Below are 23,899 nucleotides of genomic sequence, written 5' to 3' on the forward strand. Positions count from 1 at the left end.
TACTTAACTGTCTAATATTTAAGACCAATCAATATGTTCCCTGGAAAGATGAAAAAGTCTCATGACTAACTCGTTTTTTAAAAGTTCTTTAAAACAAAAATCTGTGTGTCTGTTTATATATGCACGTGTGTGTGTGTGTGTGTGTGTGTGTGTGTTTACTCTCAAAGCACAGCATCTTCACAGCAGCAGCCAACATGGGGTTTAGTAGCTTCACTATACCCCTAACTAAAGCTTTGTATAAACCAGTGATTTTACTACAAAACCACTGTCCTTGGAAGGAAGGAGTGGCAGTCATACATGAATGTAAAACTTGGAATGATTAGGTCATGAACATGGCACTGAGAAAAGTAGCTTATCGGAACATCCCACACTTAGGTGGTTACTCTGCCGTCCCTCCTTTAAATGTCCCCTCAAAGGAAAAAATAAAAAAAGAAAGAAAAAGAAAAGGAAAAAAAAAAGAAAATACGTCCTTCAAAAATTCCCATTAAATTTAAGTTTATAAAATTTTAGAAATGCCTTGTACCCAAAACAAATTCTTTAAAAAAAAAAAGTAACAAAAACATAAAAAAGAAAACCTGTGCTGACAACTCTTACAGTTGAGATCTGTTCTTGGTAACACCTAAGACTGACTGTAAGAGTTGCTGTGCTCAGTAGCTCTCAGGTTTAAGACGACCTCCATCTCCTTCACTTACAAAACGCTTTCTTCCCCTGTAATGAAAAGAACAAAAACAAAAGCACTTAAAAATATGACTCATTGACAAACACTAAAACCTTGATTTTTCAAAGGGTTTTCTGTTTTAAGCCAGTGTGTCTGAATTCTTTAAAAAAATTTTTAACATACTAGTCACATTAGATGTTTTATAAAATATCAGATAACAAGCATGTGTGAGTAGCTTAGATAAATGCATAATTACTAATGAACGTTCTTAATCTACTTGGAGTAATTAATAAAAGTTAAAATAGAAAATGAAGACATTTTACTTATACTTTAACATTTATTTCTAAATAAATGTTGAGCCAAACACAACTTTAAACAGCAACAAGAATTAGGGAAGATGGAACTGTACAATTTATCAAAATATCCACATTTGCCCAGCAAAATGGTTCAGAGCAGGTAAATGCTCTTGCAAATAAGCCAGATGATTAATCCTGGGACCCACATGGTCAAGTGGAGAACGAACTCCCACAAGCTGTGCTCTGACCTCCACAAATGTACCCTGACATAACCACACAAATCCACATATAACAATGTTAACAAATAGTATGGCCAAACACCCAATTAATAAATAATTATTTAATAATGTCTGATTAATAAATAACTTCTCAGCCTTAGAAAGTCCAAATTTGAGTATAGACAACCAAATAATCTACTTTATTCTAGCCTATATGTCCCATTTGGGGATTCTTGACTATCATTTGAAAACTCGAGAAACCCTTCTCTACAAATGTCCAGCAGCCTACATCAATAAGTGCAAAGAGACCTGTTTCAGGATTATCCCTTGTTCTCTCCCCGCTTACCAACATACACAATCAGGCAAGATCACACATAAATGTACCTTAGCACAGAAAAGCAGAAATATAAGAGGTTAAAAGACAAAGTTTGGGGTATATACAACTATAAGAACTCTTCAAATGACTCTTCAGAATAAAAGCCCCAATAAAGATACAGACTTTCAAACACAAACTTAAAAAGTAAATCTTAAAAAGCAACCAGAAGGTACTGAGACAAACCTACTGTGTTCATGAACAGAAAGGCTGGGGACTACATTAGAAGCAGGCTGAGTCAGTAAGAACAAGAGACCCTGCCAGGGTAGAGGCTTCACGGATGCTGTTTGCCACAACAGCTAGCCCACAACTCCATTCTAGACATTTCTACACATTTTCCACCATCATCTTAGCATCTAAACTTTTTAGAGCAAGGAAGCCTACCTAAAAGTAGTTTTACTGAGAGTCTTTGCAAAGCTTATATATATATATAAATAATGTAGGTTTGGCTCCAACTAAATATTTAACTTATTACATTACAAGCTTTACTGATTTTAAGAGGAAAGCCCTTATCAATTCTTACATTACATCCTAAAAGTACAAATATAATTCCCTCTAAAAAAAATAAATCACTCCCACCTGTAGTTTGAAGCTACTATGGAGTACATCAGAGTTTAAACCTTAAAGTCTAAAGAAGTCTGAATTCAAACTTTGCCTATACAATGTACTTGCTAGTTGTGAGACCTTTAAGGTTCACTACAAAATCCCCAATTTTCTCTGTGACAATACTGACTCTAAAATAACATTTAGAATATCCTAGTAAACATGTACACTATAAAGTTAGTTCCCTCCGAATGGCAGTACTGTCCACTGCTGCAAGGGGACAAGATTCACGCTTGTTTCTCCATAAACTCTAAGCAGATGGTTCTTCATCTCCAGTCACTTCAAAAAAGACACTACTTTATTTTTTCTGAGAGCCAGAATAACAAAAAGCAATCTTAGCTCCCCAAAGATCTTGTTCAGTATTTCCCAATGAAAAAGTTTTATTTAAATGAAATACCTTGATGGGCAAAGATCTCGGAGTTGTTTGGAAATGATTCCAGCCTGAAAACATTCCTCCACAAATCTCTCAAGCACAGAGTATGAGTGTGGGACATCCAGATTAATATCTGGAATTTCATTATAAATTCTCTCATAACCCTAGAACAAAATTACATATACAACTGTTAGCCTGTATAGTGGTGTATGCCATGAAACGATACCATAAACTGTCACAATGCAATCTGGCAAAACAAGTCATATTTGAACCTTGAAAACAATGTATACTTGCTTCCTTTAAAAATTCTCAAAAAAGCTCCAGGCAAAAGTCAGACTACCTGACTATTGACTTTCTCATCAACTCTTAACTTCTGTATAAAAATATAGAAGATCATTTCACCAACATTTCAAAAAACAGTTTTAAGTAGAAAAAGAAATTTAAATATTTCCTCTAGATTAAAAAAATGCATCACACAAACTGAACAATCATTCTTTAAAAGGAAAAAAAAGTTATTTTCCAAAAATATAAAGAGCTAAAAAAAAATCTGTAGGCATGATACTACACATTACACATTCCCTTTTAAATTCGAGTTTCAATAACAATTCATAACTCTTATTCAGTCATACAGTTGAGGCAGACACCTTTTAAAGCTTATTTACAATAATGTCATACATACTCTCTTCATTTGGTCTATGGTAATAGTAGAAGACTTCCACAAGGATTTTAATAAATCTAATATCATCTTGAATGCACTTTCTCCAGTTGACTCTAAAACCATCACAATGGCCTAAAATTTGAACAGAAAAGAGTAAATGAATTTTTGGTAATCAACTTATAAGAAACTAGTCCTAGAAATGTTATCCAATCCCTCCTCTCACATGTAATGATTACATAAACATAAATAAATTTCCTTAATATTTTTAAGGAGAAAACTTTATATTATTAAAGAAACATTGGTTACTGTGGTGTAAAACAAAGACTTAAAAATCCTCTTGGGTGTGAGAACATAACCTTACTTCATATACAAGCTCGTGGTGAAAATGAGGTACTTCCAGTTCCTTAAGGCAGTGTTCAGCTTCAGACATATCTCCAGAGAGTAAATACTCTTTAAGCAGCATATCAATCTATTAGATTTAAAAGTTGAAATGTTAGAATTCCTAATTTTTAAAAAATGTGTACTTGCCTAAATGATTTATTAACATTCGCACAAACATAGAGATTTGGCAGAGTGGTATCATAAAAGAACTTTCTCATAATTAAAAGTAAACTCCTGGGCTTCAAATGGTTCAGTTATGAAGTAAACACAGCACTTGGTTTTCTAAGCAATCTCTAGTATCTCCAAGCAGGTTTTATAATGACCTTGCTTGTGACTGTTCCAATGTATCCTTTTAAAAACAAGGGATGTAGGGCTGGAGACTTGGCTCAGCAGTTAAGAGCATGCACTGCTCAGCAGAGAACCTGAGGTCAGTTCCCAGCATCCATTTTACATGGCTCACAACCACCGTAACTCCAGCTCCAGGGATCCTGCAGTCCTGTCCTCCATGGGCACCTTAACTCATATGAACATACCTATACACATATGTGTAATTAAAATAAGTCTTTTAAAAAACAGAGAATTTTTAATGCCACTAGAGGGCACTAACTTAAAGTTTCATCACTTACAATGCCACAAAACATCAAGGTGATCTTAGTGCAATGGAAGCCCAAAAGTAAGACAACAGGGCATTACTACAGGGGCAAAAATCTCTACAGTTCTCTTTTCTCTATAATTGAAAACTTGACTCTGGTATGTAAAAAAATTCAGTGGGAATGGAGAGATGGCTCAGTGCTTAAAAGCACACTGGTTGCTCTTCTGAAGGACCAAAGCTCAATTCTCAGGACCCTAATGGTGGTTGACTAGAATCTATTAAGATCTGATGTCCTCTTCAGGCCTCTGCAAGCACTGCATACCTGTGGATACTAACTTAGATGTGAGCAAAACACCCACCCAACATATTAAAACAATAATATGACAAAATAAGACATTCAGTAATTGAACAAGAGAGACAATTCTTGATTTTCAACTAAAGCTCTATGATATCATTTATGACTCTAGAAAAAACTGATGAATGTTTTTTCAGCAAAAGAGCTTCAACTAAAAATAATCTTCCTCAAAAGTTTTCTGAGAAAAAGACATTTGAATCTAGTAAGTAAAATATGGCTGAATGAATAAAATAATTTTTATCTACATATCCTCTACTTCAACTTCTGTATCTTTATAAAAGGTAAAGTAAAATCTTACCACTAAACTATATCATGATTAGAAATTCTTTTGTTTTGTTTTGTTTCTTTAAGTCTGCATTTGAGGCTGAGGAAATGGCTCAGTGGTGAGAGTACTTGTACTGCAAGCATGAAGACCGAAGTTCAAAGCCCACCACTCACATAACAAGGCGGGCACACTATACATAAATATAACACATTTAATATCTGAAGTATGTTTACTAAAACTACAAGATATTTGTTATTTAAATCATATTTGTTGTGCCACGAAGAAAGTCAAACATGGTGCTGAAGAAGCAGCTCAGTGGTTAACAGCACTTGCAGCTCTTGGACAGGACCTAGGCTCGGTTCCAGCACCCACACAGTAGCTCACAACTGCCCCTAACTTTAGTTCCAAGGAATCCACAGTCCTCTTCTGGCCTCTACACACACATGATGCATACACAGGCAGGACACATACATATACATAAATCGTGCTTTAAGAAACTTACTTTTTATAAAGTGAAACAAACATTCCGCATCAGATTCAATACATTTTTCCATTATAAAATGATGTGAACATTTCTCATCTATTCACTTAACCCTTGCTTCTATTTAAATGACTATGCAAAACCATGTCATATATTGTTGGGTTTTATTTCCAGTCTCTTTATTGAGAGATAATTCGCATACTCTTATGAGTTTGGTAATTCCTCAAAATATCACCTTCAGAGAGTATTACCATATTAATAATATTGTCTACTACTCTGTAAATGTGGCGTCTTATTTTAGTATGAGTTGGATTTCCTTTATTTTCATCATATTCTATTTTATGCTATTATAATTTTCATTTCTGACTTTTATTCAATCCAAGTATATAAAGAATTGAATTTCATGTATTGATCTTGTTTCATGAATATTTGCTAAACTATTGGCTAATAATGTGGTTTGGGTTTTTGGAGTTCTTTTGTGGAATCTCTTAGATCCTCTAATCTACATATCACTTTGTCTCATCTTCTTTTCCAGTCAGGACGCCCTTTATTATACTTCCTTACCTAATATCCCTGGAATATTAACAATGTTTTATATTTTTCTTATAATTCTTCAAATTTTTAAACGATATTGCAGACATGACTTGACAAATCCATTGTAACATAGGTAAAAGCAAAAATAGTATTTTCTCTAACTACCCATCTGAAATGCTTAACACTTTTATATCTTTGAGACCAAGGAGACAGTTCAGTCATTTAAGTGCTTGTTATGCAAGCTTAATGACTTAGTTTGATCTTGGTAACCCATGTAAAAATCTGAGTGTGGGATGCTTATAATCTTGAACTAGAGGGTCACTGTCCAACCAGTCTAGTTCACAGGTTAGTCACAGTGAAAGACTGTCTCAAAAAACAAAGTGTCATTTCCTAAGGAATAAGACTTGAAGTTAACCTCTGGACAAGCACACACACACACACAAAGACACACACATATGCATACACATGCACACACAGACATGCACATACACACACACACACAATTAAACGAGAAGGAATGAACTAAAACAAGCACATGAGCTCCACAGCTTCTGTCTGCAGGTCTCAAGATCTGCAGTTAGACATTGCAGGTTTCCACTTATTAGAGAACAAGAAAAAATCCTTGGGAAGTAAATCTTGCACTTTAATGAAATAACTCAATTGCTTTATTTTCTTTTAGCAAACAGAATGAGTATCCTTATGAAGCTCTTACCACTCTGATGTACTCTGTTCATAATGCCTAACTTATCATTTCAGATTACTCAAATTGCTCATATAAATAACATTTATTAAATAATTAAAATGATGTCTCCTCAGCAGCATTTTAAAACTAAATACACTATAAAAAAGATTTCAGACATTAGACTTCACAGACAGATTTCTTATAATCCCTCATTCCTTAGAAATTCAAAGACAGACTTCTTATATTCATGAAAGATCTAACAGTCATGCCATTAAATCACAAAAGATGATAAAACAGCAACTACATAATCTTTCTAATCATAGGTTATTCAGTTTTTACTTGCACATATATGACCACATTGAATTCTTGCCCCCAAAGCACCATCCATTACTTGTTCTGCTTTTTCTGTAATGCAAACAGCTCTCAGTAAGTACCTCTTTAACAAGGTGATTGACAGGCTGCTGTCCACCTCCAGATCCCCACACACTATCTTTACGTTTTCCACCTTTAGACATACTCAGGAGTACAGTAGCCTTATCCAGAGCAGCTCTATCAAAAAGACAAAGACGAATCATTTCATTATAATATATACATGCCTGATGTTTACCACATTATCAATAAAGTTTACAAAACTGTGTATGTACTGACAGCTTTAATGTAAAAAAAAAATGTAGTTTTGAAAGTAATTTTTTAAACAGGCATTTTTTTAACATTCTCACATTTTTTTTACAACCACTTCTCATCAAAATACATCATAAATAATGTATAAACAGGAAGAAACACAAATTCACATACAACTTTTATATTGATTCACATCTTCCCACCCAGGGAGGTCTACTACTATGACATAAAGTTGCCCCTCAAAATTAATAGGTATATCTGGGAAAGTCTGAGACCTAGCTGTCTAAATCAGTCTCTAAAAACTTTAGAAAAGTTTAGAAACACGTTTGGCTTCTAATTCATTAAACCAAAGAAACATACAAGCCAGAAACTATCTTGACACTACACACTCAGTGCTTTCATTTTACAAGTAGGAAAACTGAGGTCCAGAGAAGGGAGTCTTTAAAAAAAGAACCTCATAATTTAATTCAGAACTTCTGCATTTTTATTGTTGCCCTGTTCCTGTTATACCATGGCAACACCTTTTAACAGTAAAGACACATAAAGACAAATACACATTCACAATGTCTGATTCATGTGCATGTCATTTTACAGGATGTTACAGAATTTCTCATTTTTAAATTCTAAAGTAGCAAAACTTAATTACTTACCTAGCCTGTACACAATCTACAGTTCCTTTGTAACTATCAATATAGGTGTTACATAAGATTCCATCTCCAACAGCTCTAGCAATAAACTGGCCCACCAACTATAATAAGGAAAAAAGAAAACTATGTAAGAAAAACTATGTAAGTAAATGTTTATTAGGACACAATTTTGAAATGCATAAATGATAAAAACTGTCTAATGATACACTCACTACCTAAAATCCATGTTGAGCTATGCAAAAGTCCCTGTTTGTGAAGCATGCTGTACAGTCCTTTACATGGATCTTCAAGTGTTGGGAAGTGCAGAAGCACCTGTGTGCCCTGCACTGCACACACTCCCTTACCATTAGCTTGACCTTCAAGTCCATACCATCAGGATAGAAAGGCAGCTCTGCCTTGCTCACTACATAATCCCCAGTCCTGTGCACACTGCCTGTCTCAACATATGCTCAATAGTATCTGTTAAAATGACCTGAAACCCACGGAGAAACCTCTCCTCTTCAACACCCAGAATGTATTTTCAACCATAAAACATATGTTGTGGAGAAAAGTTATGCACAAATAAATGTTCATTTCAAACAATGTCATTTCATAGCAAATTGTATTAGAAAATCTGAAAGTAACGTCAGTATCTTACTAAGTGCACACAAAGCAAGGTACATTATGAGGCCACTCTATGGAAACATTAGACACATTTTATAAGAAAAGTCAACTCTACAATTAGTGTCTGTGGTACAATTCTACTTTCTAATTAAATAAAGGTAAAATGACACTAATAAATAGCAAAAAAAAAAAAAACCCTAGAAATAAAAAAATACTTATCAAAATATTAACAGCATTGTGTGGGAGATTTTTTCCCTGGCCTTTCTTCATTTTGGTTTTTATTCACCAAAAATTCTATAATTAATATGAACTCAGATGACCATTTTTAAGTGTGTATATATAAATAGGGGAACAGAATTAAGTCTGTTTTTGATTCATAGAAACTTCCTGTTACAGAAACAACATTTAAAAACTCTATAAATTCAGTTTTATGCAAATGTTAATAAATAGCTATTACATGTTTTCAAAGTTACAAAAGGGAACAGTTATAACTTTTAATAAATCCCACTCAAGTAAATCAATATGATATAGCAACATAGTATCTTTAAAGTACTTAGCTAGTAAAATAATATACATACTATAAAAAAGTCTATTAGCAGAAAATACATGTATTACGTATGACCTAAAAACTATACAGAACTGGACAGAAAAGAGGTTTCATTTAGTTTCATCAAGACCTAGTTAGATTATAGCTCAGTGGTAGAGCACAAGCCAACATGTGGGTGGCCCTTGGCTTAATACAAAGTACATAAAATAAAAACAAAGTTGGGGAGGAAAGACCTAAAAATGTACATGTGCAGAGCTATTTTTGTATGGTAAGAAATGTGGGTCATTCACTTGCAACTGTTGTAATTTGCTAGGAGTGTGTACATGTAGGAGATAAGGGAGCAAAAAAAAAAAAAAAAAACCCAGTGCCACAAACCTGTGGTGCTCTCGGAGTGTCCAAGGCTAGCTCAGGGAGATCCTTCAACAGCTTGTCAAATGACTTTTCCACATCATTTGTGCTCATCACTGTCCCGCAAAGGTCAGAAAGCAGCTTGGACGTCATCTCCCGGTGACTGGCCTTCCCCTCCAAGGCTAAGGACACTGCCAACACTGGCACGCCACTCTTCATCTCTCCAAGATTTAGGTCTCTTAACATCTCCTATGTAGAGGAATGAGCATGGGTAGTTGGCTCTGGCTCAGTGAAGTCTTATGTTTGCAGTCATGCTTCTGTGTCCACAAATTCCTCCCTTTGTCTTTACAGGTATCAGCAGTCACACTGCTCTACAGCAGTGAGATAAGCTTTGCCTGCCTGAGTATCAGCACATTGAGGGAACACAGAACAGTGTCAACAGTCTGTCCAGCTACAACTAACTAATCCTCTACTTTACAGTCCATCATGATTATTTCTACGAATAACTGATGAACATGTGGATACATTCACTTTATATTATAGACTGTTTATATAGTCGACTGAAATGTTTTCTCTTGAAGACTAGGTTTGATAGCACAGGCTTTAAATCCCAGCACTAGGGAGGCAGAGGCAACCAGACTTCAGAGTTCAAGGCCAAGCTGACCTTACTTCCATAGTGTGTTCCAAACCAGCCAGAGCTATATAGGAAGACCTCGCTTCCTCTTAAAATAAATGTTTGCTTTATTCTTTCATGTGAATATAAAGTGGGATCTTCAGTGTTTAAGTGGGATTAATGTTTTAAGTGAATAAAATTTTTTCCTATTAAAGTACAATAGTACCTAATATTTACTAACCACGCAACAAGGTTGTCAGGCATTATACCACTCCATTTAATGCTCAAAATAATCCAATATTTGCAGTAGTATAACCTTAGAGGCAGAGTTCTAACTCTGATTTAGTCACTTAACACTGCATACTTTTAAAGCTGTCTTGGAAGTTTTAAACCATATGAGTGATATCCTGGTTAGTGCTCTCTAATACAATTGTCCTTTCCTTTATGGAGAGTGTTAGTGTGCTTTTGTACTATGGTTATGACTAGAAGTTGCATGGTTCTTGTTATAAGACATTAAACTAAGACTGAACATCAGGATTAGTAACATCTGTGGAAAGCCCAGGATGGCAATCTCTGTCTATGTGACATGGGTGACAAGCCTGCTTGATAAATGGGTCCACTGTGTGGACATAAAGATGCTCTGAAAACAGTTCAAAGTGTAGCACTGTTGTCAACCTGAGGGTCATGACCCATCTGGGGGGTTACATGTCATATATCCCACCCACATATCAGATATTTACATTATGATTCCTAACAGTAGCAAAATTTCAAGTAGCAATGAATTAATTTATAGTTGGGGCATCATGAAGAACTTTATTAAAGGGTCATAGCATTAGGAATCTTGAAAACCACTGATTTGGAGGAAAAGTTGAAGTCTTGACGATTAGTGCACATGGGTGGGGACCACTGGCAAGCAGCAACAGAGGTTACCTGGCCATTCTTAAGTGGAGTTAAAAATGCACTAAGGCCAAGATGCTACCAGGTAGAAACCTGTTTATGTAAAAATGAGCAATTGCAACAAGACAGAGATGTGGCAGCATCCTGCCTGTTAGCCTCTAGTATGGAAAATCAGATAACCAAGAGGATGAGATGAGGTGACTTAAGGGTTGGGACCAGAAGGAAAAGTGAGTGCAAATTAGATCTATGCTCAGAAGCCTGGGATCCAAGAGGAAAAGTCAGCGTGAGGAAGATCATGTTTAGAGGTCCAACCTTTAATGGAATAAAAGGGAAAATCTATGATCCAGAATATGGTCCCATGCAAGAAACTAGAGTGATCAAGAAACACTCAGCACTAGAAGTGCTGCAATTAGGGAAGTTTAAACAAGTAACAAAAGTCTGTTTCAGCCTGGCTTGTGCGGATGTGGGACACAGGGGTGGGTGGGATCTGTCTGACTGCTCTGGAGACAGAAAAACTGAGTAATGTAACTTCACATCCCTCCTTAAGGCAAAGGCTGCATGGCCTGAGACAGTGTGATGGAAATCAGTCTCTGGTGGACTGGCTTATAAAAGGCATGAGTAACACTTGGTTATCTCTGTTTGAAGTCCCCATAAACATCAGGAACTAGAGCACCAAACAGGAGGGGCAGGTGCTATTGAGGGAACTAGGAAGAAGGGGAGCTGTGCTTGAACCCAGTTCACCGAGTCAGATAGAAATGTGTTCACAGAGGAGGCAAAGGAAAGGTTGATCCAGCAGGGACCTCATGATTGGTGTGGCACTTTATTGGCTTTGCTGAGCCCTTGAGTGGGGGTGAGATCTTTATAAAGTAGGAGGGGCTTTGACAGATCTCAGTGACTTAGAGCAAGATGTATAGTGTTTATAATATGAGAGAGCTCCCTAGAGGAGGTAAGAAAAAGACAAAGCAGAAAAAGAGGTGTCTGGGCTACTCAGAGACAGATGCAACAGGATTTAGGTCTCACTGTAGTTCCCAAGGAAAAAACTGACAGAAAGCAAGCCAACTGTGTGCTAAGGGGTTTCTGGCAGGCTCTAAAGCCTGAGAAGCAGAGCTCAGAAGACACAAAAATAGATCAGCACAGGTGAAGATGATCAAGCCTGCCCCAGGGGTGGCAATTATCCCCCAAGAATAAGAAGGGTATATTTCCCTCCAACAAAAAGTTATGCTAGCAGTGGAGATGGTTTGCCCAGCCAGGAATTCCCCCAACAGCCCAGTATGGTGAATGGAGAGGCTGCAGCCACGTTACCCAAGGGCCACTCTGACCTAGGGAGCCATTAGGTGCAGCAAAAGAAAGAGCCACATTCACCTCTGACCATGAACAGGTCTGAGCAGACTCAGTCAGGCTACTGAGTTTGTCAGGTCTGGAGAAATGTAGGGAGACTCTGAAGAAGAGCCCCAGGATTGGAAACATAATGGCTCAGAAAGAATGACTGAGGATTACAGAAAACTAATTAAGTTGGCACCTCCTGTCTGCTTGGTACCCAACCTTGATCTGTGGAGGACGAAACTAACACAAATGGATGGGGCCTTTCAGTATTAGACCTCGCTTGCGTCACACTTTAAAACATCTTCTTAGTTGTGAACCTCATATTGGAGTGGGCTTTAGTGATGCAAATGTTCTTAAGTCATTTCTACTCAAATAAGCAATTCCTCAACCATATTCCTGTAAATAATCCCAATAAAACTCATTGATCCAACAAATTGGACTTTGGTTACCTATATTTTGAACTGTCATGGATTCCCTCTCTGGAGTGAGTAGGGTGTGTGTGTGTGTGTGTGTGTGTGTGTGTGTGTGTGTGTGTGTGTGTGTTTTATGTCTCCCCAGAAAGTTAGTCACACACAGTATGCAATAAACAAATATTTGTTTTATACTGTAATCCTATAAATTCGAAGCTACCAAACCTTTGTAACAAACAAAATCAAAAGTCCAGGTTGACGTTTAAGAATGATAAATGTCTTCCAATTAGCAACTGTTACAGTTGAAGTCTGTAATTCTAATGAAACCAGTCACTTTATTTTATCCTTCAAGATTTACTCTTTGAACAATTTACTATGAACACATTAATTAGCTCCATACAAACTATGATTCAAAACTCAGGTTGATTCTCCTGGTGCCCATTATGCATTCTTTCTCAAATATCTGTATAAATGTTGGCTTTTTTGAGAGAATACAGATACATCTTAATTAAAATAACATGAGGCACCATAGAGATTACACAGTCTATAAATTCCACAAAACTGTTTAGATTATAAAAATAGATGCTTTAAATGTACAGAAATAGCAGTTGTGTCGTCTTTGCCAAAAAGAAATGGCATACAAGTGCCATCAGAGCCCAAAAGTATGTATGAAAAATTGTTTAAGGAAAAACTTGTATCCCTCTTTTTCTTTTGAAGCCCTATGTAGCCCAAACTGGCTTCAAACCCAGACCTGTCCTACCTGCCTTTCCCTCCCCAGGTCTGGGATTTTAGAAATAAACGACCATGCCCAGCACGGTCCCCCTTCTTGATTGAGAAATTTGTTGTTGTTACAAAAGAAAAACTATAAAATTATCCAGAGTAATCCAAAATTGTCCTACACAGATGTTTATAACAATGTTTTATTCCCTGCAACTTAAAACCTACCGCAACTTCATTTGTATCTCCGTGTTCAAAGTACTCCTGTATAATTGGTGTTAGAGTCTTCTCAAATGCAGTCTCATCCAGGGGCAAAACTACAGTTTCATAAACACAATTCTCCTGAAAGAAGGGAGATTATATAAATCTTCAGATAAACTAAAATTATCATGTCATAGTTCAGCTGGCTAGTGATCACTAGTAAGGCAAGAGATACGTTTCCTGCTTTACCCACAGTCTGTATGCCGCCGTTTTCATAAAATCTCAACAAGCCTTAGACAGACTAAACCCACTCACCATAGCACAAATATGACTTTCTCCCAAACTCTCCATTTCATACTGACTTATTTGGGTGGGGAGGGGGAGTGTGTGCCATGCATGCATGTGGTTGGCAGGGACCAGAGGTCAATGTCACCTCCACCTCCTGTGTCCCTACTGAAGGACTGATGACAGATGCACCCACCACAGCTGGTTTTTCATGTGAGTTTCCTGGTTGTAGAGACTACGCTCAAGCATCCCAGTTTGGACATGAAGTGATTTTGCCTACTGAAGCATCTCCCTGTCCCTTTCACCTCATTTTCTGAGACAAGGTCTCTCACTAAACCTGGAGCTCCCATCTAGCAAGTCCCGGAACACAGTTGTCTCTACTTCTCAATGCTGAGATCACAGATAGGCACCCCCATACTTTTATGCAAGTGTTAGAAATCCAAACTCAGGTTCCACACTTGCATAGCAAGCACCTTCCCTACAAAGCCATCTCAGCTTTTATGTTAATTGTTCTATTCCTCACAAAATCAACTTTTCAACCCAAAACCTTTAAGATGGCATCCCAGCATATACTGTCACTAAAATTTGACTTTTTAGCAAAATTAAGTATTCTTATATATGTACTAACATTATCAAAAGCAGAAACTTTCAAAACTAATATAATAAAAATAAAAGATCAATATTGTAATGACTGAAAATCTATGAAAAAACAGTTCAAGTGAAATTTCAGTAAAATTAAAAATGCTTTATCACTAACCCATGTGTCTCCTCTATAGAAAAACTAAAATATTTATCTACAACTTGTCACTTAAAATATTATCTGCAGTATTTACTTAAAAGACTAATATTTAGCAGAGTACATGGTATTTCAATCCCGCAGCCTTTAAATATTTTTATAATCTCTTAGAAATTGTCCATATTCATCTGCTAAAACTAATAAGTAAATCATGTGAATAATGTGCAGAGAAAACAAGCTGACACACACACACACACACACACACACACACACACACTGATATTTTCAAGTAAACAGATTAAATAAGATTAAGTAAATAGATTAAATAAGATAGCCTATGAGTTAACACAGTGACACTGGGGAAGCTGGAAGATGAGCATCAATAGGTTCATCATACCCATTATACTTTTGACATCGTTCCATTAAAAAAACAAGAAGAACTTCGCAATGCTGCATTAAGTATTATCATGAGAGAGAAAATGCATGTGTCCCCAGAACAACATATACACTAGTACTAGTGTTAAGTAGTGACTCTAAAATAGAACCTAATACCTGCAGCCCATGATACCCATGAGACCTCCTGTATTATCACTAGTCCCAAGTCAATAAAGACCTCCTCTTGACTCCCAAAACCAAGTGGAAATTACATACACTTTACTATTAAAAAAAAAAAACTGGTTTTCCTAATCTGTCTATATGATTTTGCCATACATGTTGTATATATCTTCATAGCTATGGAGTACTGATATATGACCATGTATCACTTGACAACCTTATGAGTAAAAATCAAGAAATCTTACAAACATTGAGTATATAAAAAATAGCTGATACCTGGTCGTCATCATAGTTTGGATCTTTCACATCCACCTCCTCCACATCATAAACCTGTCCAGGTGTGCCCCAGACACCCTTGCCTCCTGCACCACCTGAAAGTTCAGTTGATAGTTCACAAATATTAACTGAAATCTGAAATAATTTCAAATGTAAAAATTCTTATGCTAATTATTTTCCAGTTGAGAATTACACTTGAAACTCCTATTTAGATCACCTTTTCAATAAGAGATTATCTATTTCCAAAAGCATTGAGTCAAAATAACTTAGTTAGAAACTAGAAAGGCAGAATCTTTAAAATATATTTTTTAATCTGAGCAACAGCTGTACCTCAGATCTTACAGAACATGACACTGTAGTGAAGCTCTAAATTTTGACATTTCTTGGAACCAGAAAAGAAGAAAGAAGAAAAACACTGTGGGCCAGTAAATGTGACATTAAAAGCTCAACGCATAAAAAAAAAATTCCACAGAGATCCATAATGTCCAACATTATGCTAACATATAATATTTTTCCACATAAAGTATACATTAAACTATACTTAGAAATTAGCAGTATTTTAACAAATAATTGCTATTTTAAAAAAAAAATCAACAACACTGTTTTTCTCTACTTCTGTATACAGGCCAAAGACTACAACTTCAACTCAGTAAGTTGCTTTTCCTTATCAATTTACTGTGGCATTTTTACAAGGCCAAATCTGTCTCAAATAATACTTTAAAAACCTTCACAATGCCATTGCCCCCTTTTTAAGTTTTCATTCTGTACCTGGAGTATAATCCTTGCCAACACAACAGACCAGAACCAGATAACTTCAGATCACTTTGATTCATATGATCATGTAGCTAATCACAAAATAATTTTTCAAAGACCACTGAATACTAATATATTTATCTTTCCCTATTTACCTTAACCAAAATGTTTTTCATCATCATATTTTTGTCTTGGCATTAGTTCTATGTTCATTAATAAAATACGCTAAAATTCAATCTCCCAAGTTTCAGTTTCTCCCTCCTTCCAAGCACTTTCATCACAAGATCCATTTAAATTATCAGTGTCTTAAGTGTATAACTGAAACCCACACCATTCAAAATCCAGTCCAACCTCCAAATTCTATCAAAATCCTACTCTACACAGAAGATGAAAGACCCTCATCCAATGAATTTTAAATGTCTATCAGTATTCTAGGCAATGGATACAGCAGTGAAATAAATCAATTTACTCCAGCACTAAAGCAGGAAACTAAAAAGAACTCAGACCAAGATCTACATATATGCTACCAAATGCATAGTTACTATTTTTTAATAACAGACATAGATTCATTTGATAACAGTTATAATAAACCTGACCACCTTCATAGTGTGTATAAAACTCATGACTGAAAGCTTCAATGTTTCCTATATTTTGCTGAGAGGAAAAGAGGAAGTTTACTCCAAAGAAAAAAATAAAATAATCAACCTAATGAAAAAGTGTTATGAGCCTTCAGCTCTACCATAAAGATGTATGAAACTCATAAAGCCCTACAAGTGTTACTGTTTTTGTCCATTTTTTAAAAAGGGACTCCTAGCACAGGAACTGGGGTTCTTCCGATGTTTCTTTGCACAGTACACACTAACCTTTCTTTGGCAGCCCCCTTCCTTTCCCAGATCTGGACCGCCTATCTAGCAACCTTCCTTTTGGACTGGTGGGCACAGCAACTCCACTTCTGACTGCTTCACTTCCATTATCACTGACAGAATCGCCTCGGCCAGAGTCCCGGGATGAATTTTTCCGCAGTCGTCTTTTTGCTTTAGCATTAATTCTAGCTTCATTAATAGTAGATGCAGAGATCCAATTTCCATTTATTTCATTCTTTATTTCTTCAGTGCCAGCATTTTCTTCATCTCCAGAAAAGAGAGAGTCACTTAAATTGTCAGGGTCTTAAAAGAGAAAATGAAAACAAAACCAAAAACTAAGTATTTCCAGTATCCACTGTTATGTCAAGTACAATTTAATTTGGTTACTTCACATGAAATTAACATTTTGTAAGCTAGTAGTAGTCACATTGGCAATTTTATATAACTTAATCTAATAAAGGACAAATAATTATTTTTCCCATTAGTAAGGAAAGTAAATGAAGATAATTAATTTTAATTAACATAGTTTTTTTAAAGGTTATTATACATGCTTGGAAAATAAAATCTATGTTAGTATGAAGAACACAAAACTGTAGACTTGTGAGCAAAGAGTTATCAAGTAGAGATAGGTAATAAAGAATATTGAGACAGAAAAGATAACCTGCACAAAGTGTCTAACATACTTTTTAGGCTATAGTAGACAGTACAAGTTCAGCACTTCATACAGATGAGGTAATCAATGTTCGGAGTGTATTTAAACTACTTTCAAAACATTGCCTGTTCAATTAAGAATGCTTAGGAGACATTAATGTCTGCAATGTACACTTGACAAATATGTAATCAAATACAACTGCTGAACTGACTGCCTTCAATATAGGGAATGCTCTTAAAATCATCATCTCCAACTCTTAAACTATTTCCCTATATTTCTATTTCTGAAAAGTCCCCAGCCTACACATATTGGCCCATAAATGATTCCAAATGGTCCCTTGATTAGAAGTCATTTAGTTACTAATCTGCTATCAGAATTCTTCAAAATATACCCAAATTCATTCCATCCACAAAAACCACCCTGACAACTCCAGCCACAGGAACACTAAATGGTCATATAACAACCCATTGCAGCAATCAATGCTTTGCTTAAGATTTTCCCTGGTCACAGCCTCAAAGCAGGGGCTATTACCAGACTGTACTTCCTTTCAACAGCACCCAACAGACCACTCTCCCTGTCTCAAATGTCTCTGACAACCACATAGCAACTTCAGCTTTGCTCTGGAAACATTTTCAAGTCAAAAAGGCCACTGACTTCATTACCATTCCAGCAGGTTTGTCCCAGATGTGCATCACCCAAACTGTCTGGTGCCAGACTGTAATTATGACAAGTATTAATATGATGTAAAGTTGACAGATAGGACTTTATTGCTGCTTTTGAGTTTAAAAAGTGAAAATTTAATCAATCTAAAAAGCATTAATGTATTCAAACCTTTTAGATTCATAGCAAAAAGGTACAAATATTAGTAAGTAAATGCTGTGATCTACAACAAACACCCTCAAGTACGTTACAGCATTTCATTAGTCTTGTCTCACTGCCTTCCATCTTCACAAGTCTCCAACATGAAGAGTGGTTTTCTAAAGCATGCCCTTACTGAAAATCCTTCCAAAGCTTTCCACATTATCTTAGAATGAAGTGTAGAGGTCCTTACTGTGTAATGGAATGTTGCTGAACATTGTCCCAGCTAAGTGCACCATACTCAATGCTAACCACTTTTAAATGCAAATACTCAAACTTCACTATGGTATCTTTTCTTGTCTTTTGAAAACCTTGTACTAGTTTCTGTTGCCTTTTGTAGAGCTAGGATACCTTAAGCATGGATAAGAAAGAACTTTAAAAGTTGTCCTCTCGTTTCCCACATAAAATACAGAATAGCTGCAAGTTTGGCCACAGGACATGGTTTAGGATTCTACTCACCAGTGGGGCTCACATTCAGTGTCTGTTCATTTTCTACATCCATTCTTCCTTAATTCTGCTTGCACTGATTATACGCAAATTACTAAATGAAAGTCTTCCTTTAGAATCTGTGTTTTTAAAAAAAGGAAATAAAAAGGTTCAACGTCTTCTAAACTGACGCAATTAAGGTAAATTCAACTTACTTGAATAAAATGGAAAAAAAAAGCCTAAATCCCTTTTTAAGAGTTTGCTATACTTTCAAAAATAATATAATACTTAGCTCCAGCTTTTCTAAGACAAAGAGAAAAAAAAGAGACAAAATACATCAGATTTCAGCTTGTGCCAATGAATCCCTTAAATGTGAGGTTTAAAGAACGTTTATAACAGACATATCTTTTAATTTAAACATACACACCAAATCTTTCAAGATCTCCCGCACCATGTGTGTCCAGCCCACATTTAATACAGCCCTAAAATTAATTTAACACCCATATATAGGAACATAAGTATTAAATAATTCTCTAACAAAAACTAAAATTTACTCTAAAATAAAAACAACAGTTTTGGCTAATCAAGAAGATTTCGTGTATTGATCTTTCGAATCACAGACTACCCACAAGCAGAAGCAGCTGTAGTTGTATTACCTCATCCATTACATCGTCTTTTTATGAGGCACTGAAACAGGAAGACATTTTTAAAGTAACCCTTTCCATTATGTGATTTATATTCAGCATATTGCTTTTATAATCTAAAATTTTTATTCTTAAGGCAGACGTAGTTAAAACATACACTCACACACCTGTGTGCACACACTGAGACACAAGCAAGGATCAATCAGGAGTTTGACACCTACATAAGAGATCTTTGTGTGTTGTGGGGAGCAGACAGGTGATAAACTTGGTGGTAACATGTGTAAGTCCCTTTCTGTTTCTATCCTTTTCTCTAAAAGGGCAGTAACCTGTGAAACAAGATTAACACCTTATGTTGAAGTCATGCTGTAACTCTTAGGCTGCATCAAGATGTTATCTTCCTGCCCGAGAAACAGAACATGGTAAAAAATCACTTTCTAATTCTACTCAGAATTAACTGGCATGTAGGTCTAAATGGCCACTTACTTCCCACTGTTAATTTTAAACAACTTGAGATTTAGAAAAATGAATTTTAAAATAGATACATAGAGATTCATACAAATATAAAACCAAGTATAGTTTGGAAATGGAAAATTTTACAACTTTCCAAGGTTGAACGTGCTATATCCTGCTTTCCTTCCATGCATGCATGAATTACATGATTACATGCTAGAGAAAATCTGTCGGTTCTCATGTGATTTGAATTAACTACAGTTACATTGTGAAATGTTACTTTCATTCTAGATGAAAGTATAATCTTTGAGAAAATATTTTCTGCAGCATCCAGCTAATAAAGGGTGAAATATTATAAATAATGCTTATTGAGCCCTTTGTAATTCAAAGTTAATTTTATATGCATTATTTCATGTACTTCATGTATTCCCTTTGCATACAATTCAAGAGGTTCTGAAGGAAAAGGTGGTCTAGGCAAGGAGAAACAGCAACACAGAGGGAGAATCCAGACTTTGTAAATGCAGTTCAAGAGCTTACAGTGCCTTATAGGGAAGTCCTTTTTAGGGTTAACAAAAAGACGTTTATGGCAACATAGGCTTGTTACACCGATTGTTAATACTGCTTTCCAAACACTAAAAATAAACTATGACACTGAAAACAGCTACCAGGAAATAACCATCACATATAATATACTCTTTTATTAAGTAATTATAACAACCAGAAAATAGTTCTATCTCCAGACCATAACAACTGGATCAGTCAAGACCCAGTCACACGGACAGCATCACAGCTGTTCTAAAGGACAGTGTGTTACACTCTCTTCTGTGGGCTTTTTTCTTTTCTTTCTTTCAACAGTCCTTAAAATGCTTACCTCAAACTTAGGCAATGCAAAAGAAGAAAAAAATCTAAATTCCATTTGCTCCACACTAATCTATACAAAATCATTTCCCATGAGGGAAAAAAAACGCTATACATACAGCTAAAAAAGATTAAGGCTGAAACTAACTGTTCTCCCGTGCATTTCCTTAAATGCCAGATGAATTACTCTTGACATTTTGGAAGTCAAGTTTAGACCATATGTTAACTAGAAAATCACCTTAATTCTTCCCTGGGATACAATCACATTAATCAGCAACTTGCAATGAGCTAAAAACGCTTTATGCCAACAATACAGAAAGCAATCACTATAGAAAATAACCATGAACATTTATTTCTGCAGTCGTAGCAGGTATTTTCACTTACTTTTACCACGAGATATAGACAGACAAGACAGACAGACAGACAGATATAGCAGGCCCCTTACGGATATAAATACTAGCACAAATATGGGTTTTTTTAATACATAAATAGGGCCTTCCCCAAAGTCTCAAACTCTTAAATCAAGGACGTCTTAACTGTGAAACTATCAAAATGTTTTAAACGCAGCCTGTAGGCCTCACACCCACCCCTTCGCCCAGGCCCTGAGACGCATTTTGAATCATTCATAGCAGATAGCACACTACAGAGGCTGGCTACAGACCCAGTTCCCAAGGAGGGGGATCGGGGAAGATAGGCAAGACCTACATCTGCAGTTCTGAGGCTGCTGAGGAGGGGGGTGGGATAGAAAAAACAAAATGAAAAACAAACAAACAAACAAAAAAAAAAAAAAAAACCCACGCCCTCTACGTACATTGCAGTAGCTGACAGACGGGCAGCAGACACAGCATGCGTTTACAGAGAGGGGACTCCCTTCTCGGCTTTGTTTTCTCTGAATTATATTCTACTTTTTTAAGGGACCCTGTGCAGGAGACATCAAGAAGGAGCTGGCACAGGTCAGGGCCCGCAGCGGTCCGCGCCCAGTGCCCGCACCGACCGGCGCCTTTCCCGCAGGACCCGCACCCTCCCGCAGCGGACAGGGCCGGCCAAGGCGGCCAGGCCCGGGATCGGGGCGCAGACCCCTCACCAGATCTCCGTCCGGTCGACACACCTCTCCTACCGTCCGGTCCCCCGCTTTCAACTGCGTCGGGCCGGGCGCCCGGGGGGCTCCTCTCGGCCGCGAGCGCACGCTCGCCCCGCCGCCGGGAAGGGGCTGCGGAGGAGGGGGCGGGCCCGCGCTGCAGCCGCCCGGCCTGGCCTGGCCTCGGAGAGCGAGCACCGGCAGCTCCCCGCAGCCCCGGGCGTTGGGCGAGCGCGGGTGGCCTGAGGGCCCCGAGGCGGGTGCGGACCGGGACCGACCCTCCTGACCGCCGCGGCGAGGCCTCCACGCCCCCTCCCCCTCCCAACGTGCGGCAGCCTCCGCCGACCCCCGGCCCACCGGAAGGGGGACGCCGCCCGCCCGAGCGTGCGAGCCGCGCCCCCAGTACTGACCCCCTCGGGCCGCCGCCGCTCGCCGGGGTATCTGGTCCGCAGGGCCCCGACCCCTCTCCTCAGCCTCTGCCGCTGCCTCAGAGCGCCTCTGGCCCCGCTCGCTCTGTTTGTTTTTGTTTTGTTCTACCCAGTAACACGGGGGCGACGGCGTGGCGTTTATTGGCCGAGAGGAGGACGTCCCGTAGCCAATCGTGGCGGCGGAGCTGCTGCCGAGGCGGCCGGGCAGAGCTAGGGGAAGTGAGACGTGGAAAGTAGGGGCGGGGCTCAGGGGCCCGCCGACGTCGGCGCATGCGCGCTGGGCTTGGGAGCCTCTGGGCCGCCAGCCAGGGTGGGGGCAGGTGGGGAGGGCGGGTTGTGAAAGTGGGTGGAGGGCTGTGCTGGGGTGGGGGCTGGGGTGCGGCTGGTGGACCCGACCGGCCCATCCTCTCCACAGGGCGTCTCAGCCCAAGCAAAAGCTTTGGATTTCCTGAGGCACTGGCCATTTCTGGGCGCCTGAGAGAATCTGCAACCTCTACTTCTGTTGCTGCCCCTTGCTCTTGCGTGGCTCCTACCGTGTGTCCACGTGCTCAGGAAGTTTCTTGCAGCAAAGGCCTAACCCCTTTGAGATAAAAATCGCCCCCATTTCCCGGATAAAGAGATGCAAAAACTGAAGTCCCTTGGCTAACCAGCCAGGGCACTGTGGTCCTTGCATTCTTTCCAAAGCTGGGTTTCTCACCCATGGCTATGGTTTGTGTAATGAAACAGCCCCCTATAGCTGTCCTCTGTGACTTTTCCTTCTGGCTGCCATCTCTAGCCTTCAGTTTGTCTGGGTCGTTATCTCCTGAGATAATGTGCAGTAACGCCTGTTCTCCCTGTGCACTTGGAAAGTAACCGACCTGCTTTCTTCCAGGCTTGTTTACATTGAGTCTGAATGGCAATGCCAGAATGTTCTTTTGGTCTTTTCAGAACTGAACTGCTCAATAGCAGCCACCATCCCCTAACGTGGGCCTTTCTACCCAGTCTCCTGCCTGGTGTTAGCTAATGTTATTACACACACACACACACACACACACACCCTTCCTAACCCATGGATGCCCCTCCTCTGGAACCCACTTGGACAGCTCACTGCTCCACATTCTCCCTGTGTGGTGCCAGGTCCTTATCGTATCATCTTTAAATGTCTCCCCTAGCCGGCATCTCTGCCTGGAACATCCTATCCGAGTCTCTCAGCCTCCCTCATCCTTTCTCAAGTCTCATACCAATATGATCCATTTTCTGAAACCTGACTCCTCAGAGTCCCAGCCAGCCTTTGGGGACTGACGACGTTCTACCTGGCATTGCTTTGCCTGAGTCCCGGTCCTGGCTTGCCTCACAGAGAATCCCAGGAGTTGGTAGTCGTCACTGTCTCTTGGTCGGGACTCTTCACATGGCCAACATCTAAATAAGACATTTACATTGCTCACCCCGACACCTGAAACCCCCAAACTCACCTTATTGTGTGGTTGACCAGTTTGAGCAAGATAGAAATGATGTCCTAGTCCCCGCTGCCTACTCTGTAGAACAACCCCACTTCCTCCTCAAGGTTTCTTTACCAGTAAGATTCAGAAGGACATGAGTTTTGCAATATTTTAATAGGTAACCTGAAAAGAAAAAGAAAACATAGGGGAGAAACTGTTTCAT

The 23,899-nt window shown here is 38.3% G+C and overlaps 1 protein-coding gene across 2 annotated transcripts; it reads right to left on the bottom strand.

Annotated features, from left to right (window-relative positions):
* Window positions 1-36: 36 nt before the first annotated feature.
* On the bottom strand, window positions 37-22,371 carry PDCD4 (programmed cell death 4). Of its 2 annotated transcripts, none has more exons than XM_080911138.1 (12): window positions 22,241-22,371; window positions 18,834-18,940; window positions 16,865-17,167; window positions 15,249-15,343; window positions 13,424-13,537; window positions 9,263-9,484; window positions 7,741-7,838; window positions 6,904-7,018; window positions 3,541-3,648; window positions 3,201-3,311; window positions 2,546-2,685; window positions 37-708 (listed from the first exon to the last, which is right to left on the bottom strand). In XM_080911138.1, exons 2-12 carry the CDS (start codon window positions 18,874-18,876, stop codon window positions 648-650), a joined length of 1,410 nt encoding a protein of 469 aa, XP_080767264.1. In that variant the 5' UTR covers window positions 18,877-18,940; window positions 22,241-22,371; the 3' UTR covers window positions 37-647. The 2 variants fall into 2 exon arrangements, with proteins under 2 accessions (XP_080767264.1, XP_080767265.1); XM_080911139.1 differs by lacking the exon at window positions 22,241-22,371 and adding an exon at window positions 21,564-21,624.
* Between the last annotated feature and the right edge of the window lie 1,528 nt (window positions 22,372-23,899).

The sequence above is a fragment of the Micromys minutus genome, assembly GCF_963924665.1.
Source record: "Micromys minutus genome assembly, chromosome: 2".
NCBI classification, from domain to species: Eukaryota; Metazoa; Chordata; class Mammalia; order Rodentia; family Muridae; genus Micromys; species Micromys minutus.

Excerpts from the sequence above, each read along its gene's own strand:
- PDCD4 (XM_080911138.1), bottom strand. The coding sequence starts at position 18,876 with ATGGATGTAGAAAATGAACAGACACTGAATGTGAGCCCCACTG. Across the intron at positions 15,344-16,864 it reads AAGGGGGCTGCCAAAGAAAG|GTGGTGCAGGAGGCAAGGGT; the intron begins GTTAGTGTGTAC and ends CTGAACTTTCAG. Across the intron at positions 3,312-3,540 it reads ACCACGAGCTTGTATATGAA|GCCATTGTGATGGTTTTAGA; the intron begins GTAAGGTTATGT and ends TTCAAATTTTAG.